This window comes from Erythrolamprus reginae, chromosome Z (genome assembly GCF_031021105.1).
Source record: "Erythrolamprus reginae isolate rEryReg1 chromosome Z, rEryReg1.hap1, whole genome shotgun sequence".
NCBI classification, from domain to species: domain Eukaryota; kingdom Metazoa; phylum Chordata; class Lepidosauria; order Squamata; family Dipsadidae; genus Erythrolamprus; species Erythrolamprus reginae.
The window spans coordinates 21,130,590-21,149,120 of NC_091963.1; the positions used below are offsets into that span (position 1 = coordinate 21,130,590).

The 18,531-nt window shown below is 36.6% G+C and overlaps 1 protein-coding gene across 5 annotated transcripts in view; it reads right to left on the minus strand.

The window, feature by feature from the left end:
• CCDC7 (coiled-coil domain containing 7) overlaps positions 1-18,531 on the minus strand; it is a 243,752-nt gene that overhangs the window by 114,297 nt on the left and 110,924 nt on the right. For all 5 annotated transcript variants that reach the window (XM_070726680.1, XM_070726682.1, XM_070726683.1 and 2 more), the window contains 9 exons: positions 18,153-18,278; positions 16,760-16,888; positions 13,851-13,976; positions 11,503-11,631; positions 7,921-8,046; positions 7,186-7,314; positions 6,385-6,510; positions 3,055-3,183; positions 1,784-1,909 (listed from right to left, as the gene is read on the minus strand). In XM_070726680.1, the coding sequence (XP_070582781.1) occupies positions 1,784-1,909; positions 3,055-3,183; positions 6,385-6,510; positions 7,186-7,314; positions 7,921-8,046; positions 11,503-11,631; positions 13,851-13,976; positions 16,760-16,888; positions 18,153-18,278 (1,146 nt within the window). The remainder of the gene's footprint in view (positions 1-1,783; positions 1,910-3,054; positions 3,184-6,384; positions 6,511-7,185; positions 7,315-7,920; positions 8,047-11,502; positions 11,632-13,850; positions 13,977-16,759; positions 16,889-18,152; positions 18,279-18,531) is intronic.

The window sequence follows — 18,531 nt, forward strand, 5'->3', positions numbered from 1 at the left end:
AATGTCATTCTCCTACAAGAGCTGCACAGGTTTTTGATTTGCTTCTGGGTCCAATTCAAGGTGCTGATTATCACTTTTTAAAACCTATAGGTAGTCCTCAATATATGAACACAATTGAGCTCATACGTTTTGTTGCTAAGAGAGACAATTATGAAGCAATTTTTGCCCATTTTACAACATTTTTTGCCACAGTTGCTAAATTAATCACTGCAATTGTTAAGTCAGTAACGCAGTTGTTAAGTGAATCCAACTTCCCCATTGACTTTACCTGACAGAAGGTCACAAAAGATGAACATATGACACTGGGACTCTGCAACTGTCATAAATACATGCCAGTTGCAAAGCATCCTAATTTTAAACATGTGACCATGGGGAAACTGCAACAGGCAAAATTGTGAAAATCAGTCATAAATCACCATTTCAATGGCTTTGTATGGTCACTAAACAAATGGTTATAAATTAAGGACGGTCTGTACATGGCTTGGAACCATGTTTGAAGGACATTTCTTTTCCCAGTCACAGATATCTACCAGAATGGATGGACAGGGAATGTTATGGGTTTCTTCACCTGAAGAGCTACATCTAACAGGTTCAGGAAGAGGGACTTCTCTCTGGTGGCTTCCTCCTTTTGGAACATCCCCCCAGTGTCCTGAAGACCTGGTTTTGCCAACAGGCCTAAGGAACCCTAGATGGAGTCCATCAAGTAACTTATTTGATTGACCGATTATTGTTGCCAGGGAGGCAGGGGTTATTACTTTTTATTGTTTTTATATTGGATTTTTAAAATCTTTGTAAGCTGCCTGGAGTCACTGAAAGGGTAGCCGTAAAATTGTATTAAGTAAATAAATATATGAGGTAATAAGGCAATGACATAGATCTCTTACAGAAATAACCTTCTTTAGCTAACAAAATTATGAAGGATGATCAGCTCTGCTAATCAAAATGAAAATCATTATACTAGTAATGGATGTCTGTGAAAGGTGGTCACTCAAACATGGAACTGGAAATTATTACTAAAAGTAGAAATCAGTAACTCATGATTACTTGAGATTGATTACCCTCTACTTAAAGGAAAGGACCAGTCAGCACAAACTCACATCTTTTGCTCATGCCATGCAAGCTGATGATGGATCAGAAAAGTCATTATGCTTGATAAGCGTGAAAGAAATGGGAGGGAGAAAATCTAGCTGAATGAATGGGATTAAAAGGATTTCTAATGCCATCTGAAGCAATGAGTGGAAACTAGTCAAGGAGAGAAGTAACTTAGAACTAAGGAGAAATTTCCTGACAATTAGAACAATTAATCACGGGAACAATTTGCCACCAGAAGTTGTGAAAGTTCCAACACTGGAAGTTTTTAAGAAGATGTTGGATAATCATTTGTCTGAAGTGGTATAGGGTTTCCTGCCTAAGCAGGAGGTTGGACTAGAAGACCTCCAAGGTTCCTTCCAACTCTGTTATTCTACATTTGTTATATTCTCCCTTTATTCATTGCTGATGTAACAGCGACTGAAAGAATGGTCATTTAACAAGGACTACCTATATGGTCTTCAGAACACATTGACACAAGGCATGGTTAAGGTATCAAAAATATAAATGCCATGAAAAGAATTTTTTTTAATGCAGATACACTGGAATTATCCAGTTACTTTGAATCCAAGCAGAAAGGAGGAGCTCTAATTGTCCTTCTCTGTCTGACTGGTTCACAGGTTTACTAGGTTTACAGTAACAAAACATGTACATTCAATACCATTTTCCCCCTAGAATATTTATTTATACTTACCAGAAGGTTGTAAAAATGTAGTTCTTTCTGAATAATGGTGACATACATTTTGTATATCATCTAAAGTAGTTTCCAAGTCAATGGTCAAATGTCTTCTTTGCTCAGTTAATTCCTGCAGTTTATATTCTATACAATATAAAAATAGTAACATTCATTAAAGTCAACCTTAATATTATCTACATTTCAAAATTTTAATGATCAACATGTATTTTATTATATGTTCCATTAATTCACAACAAATTAAATTGTAAGCATTTTCATTCTGTGGAGTTGATGTTAAAACCATTAATTGATTTTGTCATGTAAGGGACTTTGCTTGTGCTATATTCTCAGGAATGTAACCTAGCTAGAATATGCAATGCAACATACTCTGCTGCAAATAGTAGAATTTAGAATAAGTTCCTATACATCTCCTTCTGACAGCAATACCTAAATTATTCACATCTGAGCCTAGTGAAAATTTCTTGACTTACTCTCTCTGGACAAGCTTTGCTGCTTTTTGCAATTAAGCAGGTTTCCTAACAAGGCATAACATTTGAAGATTATTATAGAATATTTTCTAATACATTTAATTAAAATACATAATCTTGCGATACATTTTACTTCATCTAAACCATTTAATGAAGTGTGTTTGTGGTTATTACAGCTTTGGACCATCAACGGCTAAAACCTAGTTAAACCTAAAATCTAGTTAAACCTCAAACCTAATTAAATCTTTTAACCTGATGACTTCCAGACTGTGATTACTTTTCAAGCTCCACTGAAATAGTTTTAGCATATTGTAGTATAAAATAAAAGAATAACATGGGCAACTTGGGAGCTCATTCTGTTCTGCTTGTCTGCCCTGGTTGTCCAGGAGACTTGGTCAAGGTGGCCGATGCCATGAGGTTCGTTCTTTTTTCCTTCGTCACCAGTATTAGATCGGAAAAGAAGTGGCTGGACGCCTTAGCTGCTGTTTCTAATTTTATTAGATCAAGCTGTAGCGTAGTTCATATACTTGAGCCGTGCGCCCAGGCGGGGCACTTATAAAACACCCTGCCTGGAGACACGGCTTGACAGCTATTTAAATTTGCTGCTCACGCCAGATCCAATCAGCAACCGGCATGTAAATTTTGGAGTATGCCCTCTCCCCAAATGTAACAACATTAGCAACAGTTTATTCGCAGTCAAGACCCTTTGTTCCATATACCCTATGTTCAACTATAAGATTCCAAATATGTCTAGGTATACGTATACTAAGATTTTTAAAATAAAGGGAATATCACACATACCATTGATGCTGTCTGGTTGTATAGTTGCAAGTTCTTGAATTTCTTGTAGCTCTTTCCAATTAGATTCCAGTGTTTCTAGTAACTGTTGTTTCTTGTTAGTTAGTTCTTGCAACTCATGTAATTCTTTTTCTGCAAACAAAAACTTTCAGAATGATCTCTTCAAAGTTTCAATTGGCAATAATTTATGTTGGTTAATGACCACAGTGAAGTTATATATATTTGAGGTTTTCAGAAATATGATCCAGCTCATCACCATTGTATTACATTTATAACCAAAAAAAATCACAATATAACCTAATTTGAATTTCTAAAACCAACCTCCCCTAAAGTGCAGATTTGGCTTAGTATCTCTTATTTTTTTCAAAATTCCTCTACATTTATTATATTTATCAACTTGCCTGATGAAGAAATTCTGAATTCAGAATCTCACTACCTTGTATGTTAGAGTCTTTCAACAGCAGAGAATAAAGTATTAGGTGAAAAAAAAGACAAATAAATTTTTGTTTTATCAAATTAAAACAAATGTTATAAATGCCAATTAAATATCAGGAAGATAAAGGCAAAACGCATGATAGCTCTTTTGTTTTTTTAATAGTTTGCTAGAAAAATAAAAAAGGAGGAAAGCAACCCCACACTTAGTTGGTCCTCTAAATTGATGGATTCTGATTTAACAGAATAAGAGAGATGGAAGGGACCTTGCAGGTCTTCTAGTCCAACCTCTTGCTCAGGCAGGAAACCCTATACTATTTCAGACAAATCATCCAATCTCTTCTTAAGAACTTCCAGTGTTAGAGCACCTACAACATCTGGAGGCCAGTCATTCCACTGATTAATTATTCTAACAGTCAGGAAATTTATCCTTAATTCTAGGTTGCTTCTTTCCTTGATTAATTTCCATCCTTTGCTTCTAGTCCTGCCTTCAGGTGTTTTGAAGAATAGTTTGACTCCCTTTTCTTTATACCAATTCCTGGGATATTGGAACATTGCTATAATGTCACCCCTTAGTCCTTATTTTCATTAAAGTAAACATACCGAATTCCATCAACCATTTTTTGTTTTAGCCTCAAATCACCTAATCATCTTTGTTGCTCTTCTTTGTGCTCTTTTTTATATTGTGGCAAACAAAACTGGATGCAGTATTCCAAGTGTGATCTTACCAAGGTATTATAAAGTGATATTAACACTTTGTGATCTTGATTCCATCCATCTGTTAATACAGCCTTGGACTGCATTGGCTTTTTTTTAGCAGCTATAGCATACTGCTGACTCATATTGATTGTCAACTAGGACTCCAAGTTTCCTCTCACTATTGAGCCAAGTACTTGATACAAGATTTAAGAGTAAACCTGATGATGGGCAACAGCTAGGGTTGTGTTTTAAGTATCTATTGTAAACAGTTTTATTCTGTATAGCCGGTCCTCAAATTATGTTGGTGGTTAGGACTGAAATTTCTGCTTGTAAAAGAGAGGGTGGATGAGGATGTGAGAGGTGCTACACAGGAGTTGTGGTGGGACACAATAAACTATGCAAAAGTGCAAGGAAAATCCAACAAAGCTTAAGGAAGATATATTAGACACATAGAAGGCACTGTTGGGGCCTGACAACAGAGCTGGCAGCAAATTTTGACAGTGAGGAGGTTGGGGAGGAACATGGGCCAGTCCTGGAGTCTGGGGAAGGCTCTGGTGAGAGCTCTGCTTTTTGAAGGCAGAGATGGGTCCATGGCCATCCGACAGTTATCAACTATCTTTGGAGTTGGAGATAAATAGGGCAGAACAACTGGAGCCTTATGTAAGGAACAAATAGGAGCAAAGGGAGAATGGTATTTGCAGGAGACAATTAGTATGAAGATTTGCTCATCTGAGTCCATCCTTCACAGAAATTCCTTGCTAAACATTTCATGGTAGTGTTGCACCTGGAAGCTATTGGTCTGGCAACTATCCAAGGACTTATAAGGTCTGTTGTTGCAATACACTCTTGAAAAGCTTATTGCCAACATTTTTCTGTATGTGAATGCTATTAATTCACACCAAATAAAAAGGGGAGGGGGGCTAGGGGGGAACAAGGAGTCCGTTTTGTGATTTTTGTGAAGCCCAGGTCAGAACAGGCACTGTGAGGATGCAAGGGGGTGCACAAGGATGACAGAAGGCATGACAAAGCTCAGGAAGGAAGAACAGACAAGTGGTGGGGAAATAGCAAAGCTTGAGGAGAGTGCATGGAAGTATACAAATGGCCAGCAAAGCACAAAGGCCAAAGGTTTAGGGAGGGGAAACTTATAATTTAATTTTCCCACTCTTATGGCCATAATGTAGGCTCATATAAATTTTCATTTGGTCTCTCTTAATTATATTATTCTGAAAACCTCCTGGAAGCTCATGGTAAAGATTAACTGTTCCATCAGAATAAATAAACAGAGATACACTACTCAAGAGCAATTCTTATCCATGGCCACCTAGCATCCTTGCTCTAGAAAGTGACAACAATCTCCTAGAGACATTCCACCAGACATTTAAGGAAACATTCAAGCAACCTCCAGAAGCAGAATAGATCTATCAGATATCCAGGGCAAAAAGATGGAAGAAGCAACTTCAAATTTTATCAATCTCCAAACTTTACAAACACAATAACTACATGCTGGAAAAGATCACAGCAGCTCAAAGTCTTTTATTTTCCAGCTTATCACAAAGAAAGCAGAGAAGGTAGCATGGCAATAACACTATTTTTTACTACAGTAAAATTTTTGTCCATATTAGTGGTTTACAACTTGCTGTAGGGATGATCCCACCCTTTGCCTACGCTTGAAAAAAATACAGAATAAATCTCCCCTACCAAAATGCACGAGTTACAAATTCAACCACTATTCGCTGTCTTAATATGCCAGCCATTTTCAGTTCAGTATGTTATTCTTCATAATCCACACTGCCACCAATATGATCTTTTTCAGAACCTGGTACACCTCTGATTAAGTATTGCCTAGTAAATTCCAGCTCATTCTTGTTTACTGGTCTCTCTGCCAGCATTGCTTTTGCTGATGTACTAAAATTTGGGTACATAGCATTTTACCCCTTATGTTGTAGTTTTCTTTCTCCACCAATCTCCAAAGTTTCTCGGCCAACATAAGATTTCCAACCTGTTTTTTGGTAATACAAACTACGGTAGCTGCCAGGCATCACTTTGGAGGTGAAAATTTTCAAGATTCAGAGATTTAGAAATAGGAACCAAAAGATGAGGATTCCAATAGACTCAATTACTCCAATGATTTTAGTTTCCAAAACAATATGAATTATAAGTGCCACTTTTTCTAAAATTCTTAGTAATTATTTTCTTATTTACCAGTAGACTGTACAAATGAAGTTCTTTCTGAAGCATGATGACATATATTTTGTATACTATGTACAGCTTTTTCAAGATCTGAGGTCAAATCTCTTCTTTGTTTATTTAACTTCTGCAACTTACGTTCTATGACAAAAAAAATCAAAAATAAAATATTACTATATAAAATGCTAAATAGAAAATCACAGTGATTAATAGGTATCGGCATTATCTTTGAACAGGCACATATGCTTGAAATTAACCTGAGGTTCAAATATCATCTTAGATGAATATGCTCAAGTCCAGGACTCTACAAGATGAAGCTAATTGCTATTTTTGCAGTAAGGTCATTTTTTAAACACATTAATATATATTATTCTTAATTGCAATAGACAAATGGAATGCCTACTTATGGCTCTATATATATGATCTACCAAAATTTAATTCTTTACATCTAAGAATAAACATACTAGTAGCATGGTCACTGAAGAGGACAGCTTTTTTCTAGCAGATGGTTTCCAGATTAAGAAAGGCTTCCATGAATTTTTCACTTAGCATAACGTGACTACCAGTAACAAAGGCTATTAACAATCATGCATTTTCCCCATAAGTACCTGTAAATATTTGATTCAAAGTGTATATGTGTATGTGTTTAAAAAAATTTTTTTTAAAAATCCCATGCTAAGTTGGGTAGCTACTTCACCATAGGTACCTGTGTTTATCTGATTCAAAGAGAGAGGGGAGAGGGAAGGAGGAGTGATGGAAGGTGGAGAGGGGGGGAGAAATGTGTGTTTTAAATATTTTTTTAAAAAACCCACGTACCATTGACACCGCCTGGCTGGGTAGCTACAAGTTCCTGAATTCCTTGTAGTTCTTTCCGATTAGAGCCCAGTGTTGTCAGTAACTTATGTTTCTTTTCAGATAGTTCATGCAGCTCATGTAATTCTTTTTCTGCAAGCAAAAGTATTGTAAATGATTGTTTCAAAAATATTTTCAAGCTTCCCATTTTAGCACGGCTTTCAAAATATACTTTCTTAATCATCTTGTCTAAGTATAACAGCCTAAATTTGGAGATTTGGTCAGTATAGGATCTCTCTCCTCCTCTCTAGCTTTTGGGAAGAACTTAAACGGTTGGATTAAGATGAGACTGGAACCCAATGATTGTACTGTATTTATTGTATTTATTAGATTTGTATGCCGCCCCTCTCCGTAGACTCGGGGCAGCATTGTGTTTTCTATGTATTCCAAACTGTTGTTAAGCATACAAAAAAGTATGAATGGGAGATTTTATTTTATTTTTTAACTGCTGCTGTGAGTCACCAAATGGTTGATAAGATTGGCGGTCATGCAAGTCTTATAAAAACATACATACATTTCCCCAAAGTCAAATTGAACAGATATGACAGAAAACCTCCTAGTCCATATTATTCTGAGGAATCACTACAGATAGATGAAAAAGCATATAGTTATCGTCACTCTTTGATAGATTTACAATACTAAAATAATATGCCCAATCAATGCTGTTGTGGACAAAACTCTCAGTTACTATTTCCTTACCAGTAGGTTGTACAAATGTAGTATTTTCTGAAACACGACGACATACATTTTGCATACCATCTAGCGTTGCCTCCAACTCTATGGTCAATCTTCTTCTTTGCTCATTTAATTCCTGCAACTTATGCTCTATAAAAAATCATTATATAATATTATTATGCATAAAAATAGATGAATTCATTAAATTGATTTTAGTGTGATCTATAATTAAAAACATTAATGATTAATATATATCTAGATAATAGAATGAATTATTGCCTCTCTAAATCCCCCACTTATTCATTGATGATTAAATGTAAACCATTAGATACACTAGAAATGGTTTTCAGTGAATATATTCAGCTAAAATATTCTCAGGAAAGATGATGTGCTGAAAATACCACCAGAGTTGAGAAAATGTTCCTATAAATGTTTCTTATATAACATTACCTTTAAACAAGCATATGACTTGAAATCAACCTACAATGTGAGTTTAAGGGAAATTTTCCTGACATACCTCTCTGAATTCTACAGTTCCAAATTGTCTATTTTGCAGTTGAACAGATTTTCTGATGCATTAATAAATAGTATTAATTGCAACAAGGAAATAATAATAATAATAATAATAATAATAATAATATATTAGATTTCTAATTTATTAGAAATGCTACTTCTGCTTCAAAGCAATGGAAACTGCAGTTTAATGTTTCCAAATGTAAAATAATGCACTTGGGGAAAAGGAATCCTCAGTCTGAGTATTGTATTGGCAGTTCTGTGTTAGCAAATACTTCAAAAGAAAAGGATTTAGGGGTAGTGATTTCTGACAGTCTCAAAATGGGTGAACAGTGCAGTCAGGCGGTAGGGAAATCAAGTAGGATGCTTGGCTGCATAGCTAGAGGTATAACAAGCAGGAAGAGGGAGATTATGATCCCGCTATATAGAATGCTGGTGAGACCACATTTGGAATGCTGTGTTCAGTTCTGGAGACCTCACCTACAAAAAGATATTGACAAAATTGAACGGGTCCAAAGACGGGCTACAAGAATTGTGGAAGGTCTTAAGCATAAAACGTATCAGGAAAGACTTAATGAACTCAATCTGTATAGTCTGGAGGACAGAAGGAAAAGGGGGGACATGATCGAAACATTTAAATATATTAAAGGGTTAAATAAGGTTCAGGAGGGAAGTGTTTTTAATAGGAAAGTGAACACAAGAACAAGGGGACACAATCTGAAGTTAGTTGGGGGAAAGATCAAAAGCAACATGAGAAAATATTATTTTACTGAAAGAGTAGTAGATCCTTGGAACAAACTTCCAGCAGACGTGGTAGATAAATCCACAGTAACTGAATTTAAACATGCCTGGGATAAACATATATCCATCCTAAGATAAAATACAGAAAATAGTATAAGGGCAGACTAGATGGACCATGAGGTCTTTTTCTGCCGTCAGACTTCTATGTTTCTATGTTTCTATGCTTGTAGTTTAGTCAATTTGGCCTTTCAAAGCTAACATCTTTACAATTAGAAATGAGTACATCAGCAATACACATGGTAACTGACAATGACAGTATTTTTGATAACTTCCAGATGAAACTGGAGCAGAGTTTCCTGAAACAGTTTTTGGAATTGAAATCTTTATTGGCCAAGTGTGATTTGTCTTGGTGCATATGCTTTCAGTGTACATAAAAGAAAAGATACATCTGTCAAGAATCATGAGGTACAACACTTAATGTTTATAGGAGTCAAATAAGCAATGAGGAAACAATATTTTAAAAATGTTAAGGGGATACATGCAACAAGTTACAGTCATACAGTTATTAATAGGAGAAAATGGGTGATAGGAATGATGAGAAAAAACTAGTAATAATAGTAGTGCAGACTTAGTAAATAGTTTGACAGTGTTGAGGGAATTATTTCTTTAAAAGAGTGATGGCATTCGGAAAAAATGTATTTGTGTCTAGTTGTCTTGGTGTGTAGTGCTCTGTAGCAACAGTTTATGTCCAGGATGCGAGGGGTCAGCAAATATTTTCATAGCCCTCTTTTTGACTCATGCAGTATACGGATCTGCAATGGAAGGCAGGTTGACATTAATTGTTTTTTCTACAGTTCTGATTATCCATCTCACAACATCAAACTGACACCTGCCAGACCACCATCCCACAACAACAAATGGACATCCCTACCACCTCAAACAAAGAATAGAAAAGCGTGCCCCTTACTTCCTCTAACCACCCCAAAACCAATCCCCAACACAAGACCAATCTCAAATGTAAACTATTAAATGCTAGAAGTTTAGTCAATAAGATGTCTGAATTCCTCCTTCTACTTGACACCTCCAACTTCGATATAATTTTTATATGTGAAACATGGCTAAATGCTTCCTACCCAGACTCCATTATCACATCAAAAAACTACTATGTTTTCCGCTCAGACCGTGAGTCCTGCAGAAGAGGTGGAGTAGCTATATTCTACAAAAAATTGCTGAACCTAAAAATCTTCAAAGTTGCACAGGACAATCTACATATAAATGCTCTGTCTTACACATTGGAAAAAAGAATCAGAACACAAATAAAAACCTGGAGGGCACGACCTTATAGATGATCCTCATTCTGTCAAGGACTTTGGAGTACTCATGTCTAATAACTTAAGTGCCTATGCCCACTATAACAACATTGTCAAAAAGGCACTAAGAGTTATTAATCTAATCTTGTGTAGCTTCTTCTTTGGCAATATCAATCTACTAACTAGACATACAAAACATTTGCTAGACTAATTATTGAATACAGCTCACCTATCTGGAACCCGCACTGCATATCAGATATCAATACAATTGAGAAAGTTCAAAAATATTTCACAAGAAGAGTTCTCCACTCCTCTGCTCGCAGACTTGAAATTTTGGGCTTAGAATTTTTTTGCCTTTGATCTGACCTAAATGAAATTCACAAAATCATTTACTACAATATCCCACCTTTCAATGATTTCTTCAGCTTCAACTGCAACAATATACGAGCATATAATCATTTCAAATGTAATGTAAATCATTTCAAACTCACTTACAGAAAATACGATTTCAGCATCAGAGTGATCAATGTCTGACTCTGTGGTTATTGATGGTGAGCAAAGGAAATGATACAAAGACACATTGAAAGCCTCCTTCAAGTCCCTCGATATCGACGCCACCTCCTGGTGAACCCTGGCACAAGATCGATCAACATGACGCATGTTGATCCACCAACGCTGCCAGATATCTGAGGACAGAGGAACAGCTATAGCAGAAGAGAAGCGAGCACTCCGCAAAGCCATTGCTGCAAATGCAACAATGGTGCCCATATGTCTACCCAACATGTGGCAGAACATTTTATGTCTATATAGACCTTACCAGCAACCTGCGGACACATCATAAACAGCCCACAACCTGTCAATGTCCTCTTCGAACATGATGGACAAACATCATCAAGTGATTGGATTACAATACCAAAGGCAATTGTTGATCATATCTTCATCCCAAATAGTGCACCTATGCTTAACTATTTTATTCCAAATATATATGCTATATTTATATAATATAAAAGTTTGTTTATGTAGTATAAACAACATCACATACCACTAACACTGTCTGGTTTGATTGATGCAGATTCCTGAATTTCTTGAAGCACTTTCTGATTAGATTCCAATGTTTGCAATAACTGATGCTTTTTGTCAGACAATTCATTCAATTCACGTAATTCTTTTTCTGCAAGCAAACAGACTCAAGGCAGTTTATTCTGAGCAACAACACAACAAAAATCACGTGTGTGTCTGTGCGTTTGTGTATTTATGAGTGTGTTTAATAAGAAGAGAAAAAGACGGTAAGAATATAATAAAGAGAAAATATATAAAGAAATTACTTATTTTTAAACTTGTCCTCCAATTTTTTTAACAACTTAGTTAATGTATTATTTCTAAAGGTGAATAGAAGGTGAAGTTTACAAACTTTGTGCATTCTATGATTATGAGCAAGACTGCTAATCCCATCATTATATCATATATTAAACCCATGGAAAACCATTATACAGTCAAACCTCGTCTTACGAGCCTAATTGGTTCCAGGGGGAGGTTGGTAAGACGAAAGGTTCATAAGACGAAACATTGTTTCCCATAGTCAATTAATCCGTGCAACCAAAAAAACCCCCCGCAAAAAAACCGCTGCCGCCCGGCTGTCACCTTGTTTTAAAAGGTGACAGCCGGGCGGCGGGGCTTCCCAGCACCCCACCCCCACCCCGAACTTTTGCCGAACTTCCGGGTTCGGGGTTGGGGGGGTGCTGGGAAGCCGTGCGGCTGTTTTAAAAGGTCACAGCCGGGCTGGGGGGCTTCCCAGCACCCCCCCGAACCCCAAACCCGGAAGTTCGGCAAAAGTTCGGGGCTCGGGGGGGTGCTGGGAAGCCCCCCAGCGCGGCTGTGACCTTTTAAAACAGCCGCGCGGCTTCCCAGCTGTCTCCCGAAGCCGAATGCCAAAGCCGAACTTCCGCGTTTGGCGTTCGGAGACAGCTGGGAAGCCGCGCGGCTGTTTTAAAAGGTCACAGCCAGGCTGGGGGGCTTTCCAGCAACCTCCCGAACCAAACCCAGGGTTCAGAAAAATTTTGTCTCTTCTTACAAACTTTTTTCGAGTTACGAACCGGCGTTCGGGAGGCTGCTGGGAAGCCCCGCCGCCCGACTGTCACCTTTTAAAACAGCCGCGCGGCTTCCCAGCTGTCTCCGAACGCCAGTTCGTAACTCGAAAAAAGTTCGTAAGAAGAGGCAAATTTTTTCTGAACCCCGGGTTCGTATCACGAGTTGTTCGTAAGACGAGGGGTTCGTATCTTGAGGTACCACTGTGCTACAATCTCGCTGCAGGCGGCGGACACTTGAACATTCTTCTGTGTCCTTATCCATAAAGGTTCTAAGGAACTAGTCCATTTGCTGGGAAGGCATTTAATAGTCAGCATTAAAAACTACTAATGATTGAGGGTAAATGCAGGAATCAGGATTTGTGTTTTATTTTGATATGTGTGCCAACTAGCAAAATCTGTTCCTGGAAAACAAGTTGCCTTGCTGCAACCTGTCAGATCACATTTATAACTTCGGGACAAAATATGACTGGATTTTATTGTTGATCTCTCCCTGAAACAGAGTTACATCATCATTCTGATACTGGTGGCTTTGTTTAAAGGCTTGGCCCATGTAATTCCTTGCAATGTCCCTTACAGATCAGAAAACAACACAACTTTTAAAAAGATTTTAGATGTAGAACCCTGTTCCAATATATGAATTCACATTGCTGATTGGAAATTTCCTCCAAATTTTGGAAGACCTTCTTTCAATTATTGAATATTACCTGTCTTTGAAAGAACTACAGTATAATAGCTAGATGTGGAAATAGCAAGTATTTCTCCATGGAGATCTATATTTTATCCACCAAACTAAAGAAAATATATTCAATCAATCTATACATTTATCAAACTAACTTAAAAAACAAATTCAGCAACATATAAAGTTGACCCAAATAGAAACCTGAAAGTCTGTTTACAAAATACAGCATAGTTAGGGTTTTTATAGATATGTTTTGAATTCAGAATATAAATAAAACCAAATCAAGATTATTCATAACAACACATGTAATGTTATATCAGAGCTGTTATTACAGTAACCCTAATTCCTGCAATATATCTTCAGCAAGCAGAACCAGAAAGAGAGACCACTATGAGAAATGTTTGGTCAAATAAATATTTCATAATTGTAAAAACTGAATAATTTGGGCTTCTGTGTCCAATACTGATTTACTAAGGCATGCTTAACATAGTAATACAATATAATATATTTTAAATCTAGACAGGATGGAAAGGAGTCTGCCTGTTTTTTCTGATAATCTCACTGATTACACTGCATAATTAGTGTCACGTTTTCTTAAATTCTTAGTAATTTTTTTCTACTTACCAGAAGGTTTGATAAATGTAATTCTTCCTGAATTATGACGACATACATCTTCTATATTTTCCAAGGTTTCCTCCAAAATTGTTGTCAAAAATCTTTTTTGTTCGGTTAATTCTTGCAGTTTATGTTCTGCAAAAATTCATATTATTGTATTTTTTATATTTAATATTTTTAATGATTTTTTAAATAATATTTATTTATTGGATTTGTATGCCGCCCCTCTCCGGAGTGTATATGAATACACTATAAAACAGGTGCTCTGTGAGTAGTGCCCACCACCAGACAAGCATTCACACCCCACCACCAAATCGGGGGTGTTTCTTGTATATACCATTTTAACTCAAGAACATATATATTCGACACAAAAATATGTAACCCTTCCCTGGTGCAGAGCTGAAGGGATTGGATACTGTAGCCTAGAGGATAATTCTCTGCCTTACAAGGCAAAGGTTGCAGGTTCAAGTCCCAGTGGGTATGGCTAGCTGATGAGACCAAAATAAGGCCGAAATAGATCTATCCTAGTCTCCCTTAATTTTCAAATTCAGCAAAAAAACATGTGACATATATAGATAGAATTGTCAGCTATCAATAAAATTAACTGCCTTGGAAATGGCCCTGGGTTGGGCTGAGAGGCAAATAAGGAGCTGTGATGTTCCTTCAATACACCAGGGTGATTCGACACAAAAATATGTTCTAGGGCGAACAAGGACAGAAGCACCAGTCTGAAGATGACGAGTGGGACTTCGTCGAAACGTTGCCAGAAATTTCTAAATCCTACACGGGAAGAAACCCGAATATACCAAGACCGTCATACCTGTACCTGTGAAAATCTATGAAAATATATATATTCCTTGTAGCTTGGTCTTGGATTCTACTCACCATATATATATGGTGAGTAGAATCCAAGACCAAGCTACAAGGAATAAATTGGAATCACTCCAACGTAAACAGATATGTTGCTCTTGAGTTAAAATTCATATTATTGTACATAAAAACAGTTAAGTTCATAAATTTGATCCTTATTGTTATTATCTAGATTTCAAAATGTTAATTGCATATTGCAAGCATTACGGATAATACAAAATCTTCATATTCTTTATCAGCCCCAATCTTGGGACATGGGAGTGGAGAGGGCCAGTAGGGAATTAAAGACCCTCCTATGCAAACTCTATCAGGCAACATATTTATTAAAAGGAGGAGTGTCAAAACTCATCTTGAATCTTTTACTCTGTAGTTAGTCCAATAGACAGACTTAATAGGCATACACCTAGAAACATAGAAGACTGACGGCAGAAAAAGACCTCATGATCCATCTAGTCTGCCCTTATACTATTTCCTGTATTTTTATCTTAGGATGGATATACATTTATCCCAGGCATGTTTAAATTCAGTGGTTGGCAAATCCACAGTAACTGAATTTAAACATGCCTGGGATAAACATATATCCATCCTAAGATAAAAATACAGGAAATAGTATAAGGGCAGACTAGATGGATCATGAGGTCTTTTTCTGCCATCAGTCTTCTATGCTTCTATGTTTCTAGGTGTATGCCTATTAAGTCTGTCTATTGGACTTAATAGGTATACACCTAGAAACCTATTCTCAAATAAGAAAACTGTCTAGGAATAATTACTTGGCAAGTTCTAAATACAACTGATTTTTGTTTTGCAGGAGGAAAATCCATTAAGGACATCTTCACATTAATTAATTAATTAATTAATTAATTAATTAATAAATACATACATACATACATACATACATACATACATACATACATACATACATACATAAACAAACCAACCAACCAACAAACAAATAAATAATTTTCCAATTCTTTAATCAAATGTATTTCTGATTCCTGGGGATCTTCTAAGAAAAAAATCAGGTTGTCCACAAAAGCTTGTAACTTATACATTTCCCTTCTAACAGTTGTTGGAAAGGAAATTTAGGTCATTAACCCCTACATGGCTTAAGGCCAGACTATCTTCGGGATCGCCTTCTAGCTCCCAGCAACCGATAAGGGACCACAGGTTTGGTGTTTTCTGGGACCCGTCAGTTAAACAATGTCAGCTGGGTGGGCTGCGGGGTAGAGCCTTCTCTGTGGTGGCTCCAGCTCTCTGAAACCAGCTACCTCCTGAGATCCATACTCCTCCCACCCTACTGGCCTTCCAGAAAGCTGTTAAAACCTGGCTTTTCCAGCAGGCCTGGGGCCATTGATTAAAGGACCATTGACATCCAGCCATAATGATATGTATGGTCTTATTGTGGGTTTTTAATGGTTTTTAAATTGTTTTTCTTTTTAGATATTTTAATATTAATAATCTATGTTTAATGAGACGCCCAGAGACCTTAAGGAGTTGGGCGGCATACTAGTGGAACTAACTAAATAAATAAATGACTCAAAAAATCGAATACAAATTTGACCAGATCACCATTTATTTGCTAGCTATCCCCAAGAACAAACTGGCTATTGAGAAATAAATGGACCTTCTTCCCTAAAGCAAATAAAATGCTTCACATCTTATTTGTCCCCATTTTCTCTCAGCTTGAAAGAAGCGGGACTCAAAAGGATTCTCTCCTCAACATGGTGTCCCATAAAAACCAACTGTACGTTTTCTTGCTTTAAGTTGGTTTTCTTTTTTCTTTCTTTTTTTTCCAAAGCAGTGAAACTTTGCGACAATATTACATGGTAATAGATTTATGATTTCTGAGTCATAATAATGACTTCTTCAGCAGTCAAAAATTCAGAGACAGAACTGTAGATCTTTGTTTGTAATTAGCAATTCAATTCTTTCTGGCAGCCATTCTCAGCAATAGAAAGAGCAAACATTAAAGAATACATCAAAACATTTACTGCCATACAGTGGTGACTTCTAAATTTGGAAGCTTAATATGACCACAACAAACATACCATTGATGGTACCTGGTTGGGTGGCCTCAAGGTCATAAATTTCATATAGCTCTTTCTGATTATATTCTAGTGCTTCCAGTAAGTGCTGCTTCTTCTCAGAGAGTTCATGCAACTCATGCATCTCTTTTTCTGAAATTAGAAACTTTATAAACAACTTCTTCAGTAATATTTTTAAGCTGCTCACTTTTGCTTTGTATGTGCATATGTGTGTGTATGTATACACACACACACATATACAATTTTCATAGTGCCAAAACTGATTACCTAAAAGACATTTAGGTACAAATACAGTGATACCTTGTCTTACAAACTTAATTGGTTCCGGGATGAGGTTCTTAAGGTGAAAATTTTGTAAGACGAAACAATGTTTCCCATAGGAATCAATGGAAAAGTGATTAATGCGTGCAAGCCCAAAATTCACCCCTTTTGCCAGCCAAAGTGCCCATTTTTGTGTTGCTGGGATTCCCCTGAGGCTCCCCTCCATGGGAAACCCCACCTCTGGACCTCTGTGTTTTTGCGATGCTGTGATTTCACTGAGGCTCCCCTCGCTGGGAAACCCCACCTCCAGAATTCCGTTGCCAGCGAAGCACACGTTTTTTCACTGCTGGGATTCCCCTGCAGCATCACAAAAACATGGAAGTCCGGAGGTGGGGCTTCCCATGGAGGGGAGCCTCAGGAGAATCCCAGCAGCACAAAAACGGGTGCTTCACTGGCAATGGAAGTCTGGAGGTGGGGCATCCCAGCGTCGGCGGTGGGTTTGTAAGGTGAAAATAGTTTGTAAGAAGAGGCAAAAAAATCTTAAACCCTGGGTTTGTATCTCGAAAAGTTTGTATGATGAGGCGTTTGTAAGACGAGGTATCACTGTACTTAATTTGAATATTTCAGAAAACAAGCTGATATATTAAGTATTTCTTCACATAGTCACCAAAAGACACACAATATGCAGAACATTTTCTCCTTTCTTATTGGAAACGATGGAATGGAACACTGATCAATAAAAGCACATATTTAATTTATTTCAGAGTCAGAAACGAAATGGTTATCAAAAACAATGACCATTATAAAATAAAGGGTCAGATTAAATATTTTATTCTACTAAAAACCAAAGAGAGGTTCCATGGGGTCCAGTACTGACACAAGTTCTGCTCAAAATACTCATAAATATAAATGACAGTGAATATTTTTTTAAATAAAATTTAATAATTAAAAAAATAATGATTTTTGTACCCTGCAATTGTCAAATGTATCTGAATGGAATGGAAAGAATTCCAACTGTCCTCACTCTTATAGTTCACTGATTCCATTGATTATTAGATTTAAATTATGAAAATAATATATATATATATAATCATTGCTACTTTTTCTAAAATTCTTAGTAATATATTTTATTTACCAGATGGTGGTACAAATGTACTGACTTCTAAAGTATGACGAAATATATTTTCAATACCATCTAGGGTTGCTTCCAGTTCTGTGGTCACCTGTTTTCTTTGCTCAGTTAAGTCCTGCAGCTTATGTTCTAAAAAAGTCAATAATATATATACATATAATATATATATATATATATAAATGAAAACCATTCACACTATGATCATGAAATTCCCAGAATCGTATAGCCTACAAACTTGAAATTTGGTACATATATTGCTCTTGGCTTCTTCTTTTTTAAAAATATTTGTTATTATTTTTCTCAAACAAACATAACAAACACAACATATAACATTTAGTGGAGCTACAGTCGCTCCGCTCAAAATAGAAGTCTTCATTATATA